General features: G+C 48.1%; 1 protein-coding gene across 1 annotated transcript; it reads right to left on the bottom strand.

Moving 5' to 3' along the window:
* Positions 1 to 247: 247 nt before the first annotated feature.
* On the bottom strand, positions 248 to 949 carry LOC111042079. Its single transcript, XM_022326568.1, has one exon. It carries the CDS (start codon positions 908 to 910, stop codon positions 248 to 250), a length of 663 nt encoding a protein of 220 aa, XP_022182260.1. The 5' UTR covers positions 911 to 949.
* Between the last annotated feature and the right edge of the window lie 10 nt (positions 950 to 959).

The raw sequence follows: 959 nt of genomic DNA on the forward strand, positions 1-959 counted from the left end.
AATGCATAAAATATTGTTCTACACTAATAATGATGGAATAGTAATCATGTGCCATGATGTACAAATGTACATACATACAATTATATATTATATAACTCTTACACACAAATAAAGAAATATAATATTGATATTGCTTCAACAATTTCTATAACTATAATTTCAATGAACACTCACTTGGCTAGTTCATCCTGGTCAAAAACCTCCAGCCTCACACAGTCATGTCCCTTGTAGATGTACATGACGCTCTTTATGGAAGAGCACACCTCGACATTGATGGTGCGTCGTACTTGGCCAAGAGGTACAGGTTGTGAGGAACTACATACTCGTTGCCGACCTGGTGATTTCTCAAGAGGACCACTTGACCGTGGTCTGGTCGGCGGTACTTTGGGTAACCGCCGTCCGAAACATACACAGTCTCCTCTGCGTATGGTTTTGGGTAGTCCTTGGAGCAACTGTTGTCCACCATGCACGGACACTGTGGGTTGATCCTTCCACAAGGCCCGTTTTTTATTTGCGACGTGACGCACGCGTGTAAGCGCCTGTTGGTTGCCGGGTCCGGCAGGTAGGCGCAAACCAAGTCGTCGACGTCCTCTGCCGTCCGAAACTTACCATCATCCGCCAGGATGATGAGTATGTGCGCGTGGGGCAGACCGCGTTTCTGAAACTCGATGGTGTACACGTAAGCAAGGACATTACAAAACACACGATTAACAGTTATGTCACCTATTAGCTCCCGCAGTTTCCCGTGGAAAACACTAGCCACCAATTCGGGCCTGTCGCTCGCCGTGCTGTGGGCCGCCAGATTGTCCGCGATCTCAGGCCACCTGGGATTGCACGTAAACGTTATGAACAGGTCGGGTTTACCGTACTTACGAACTATGGCCATGGCGTCCTGATAGCACTGCTTCATGTATCGAGGACTTCCTACGAACGTGGACGGTAGAATGACTCTCCGGCCG

The sequence above is a fragment of the Myzus persicae genome, unplaced genomic scaffold (assembly GCF_001856785.1).
Source record: "Myzus persicae strain clone G006 unplaced genomic scaffold, MPER_G0061.0, whole genome shotgun sequence".
In the NCBI taxonomy this organism is placed as follows: Eukaryota; Metazoa; Arthropoda; class Insecta; order Hemiptera; family Aphididae; genus Myzus; species Myzus persicae.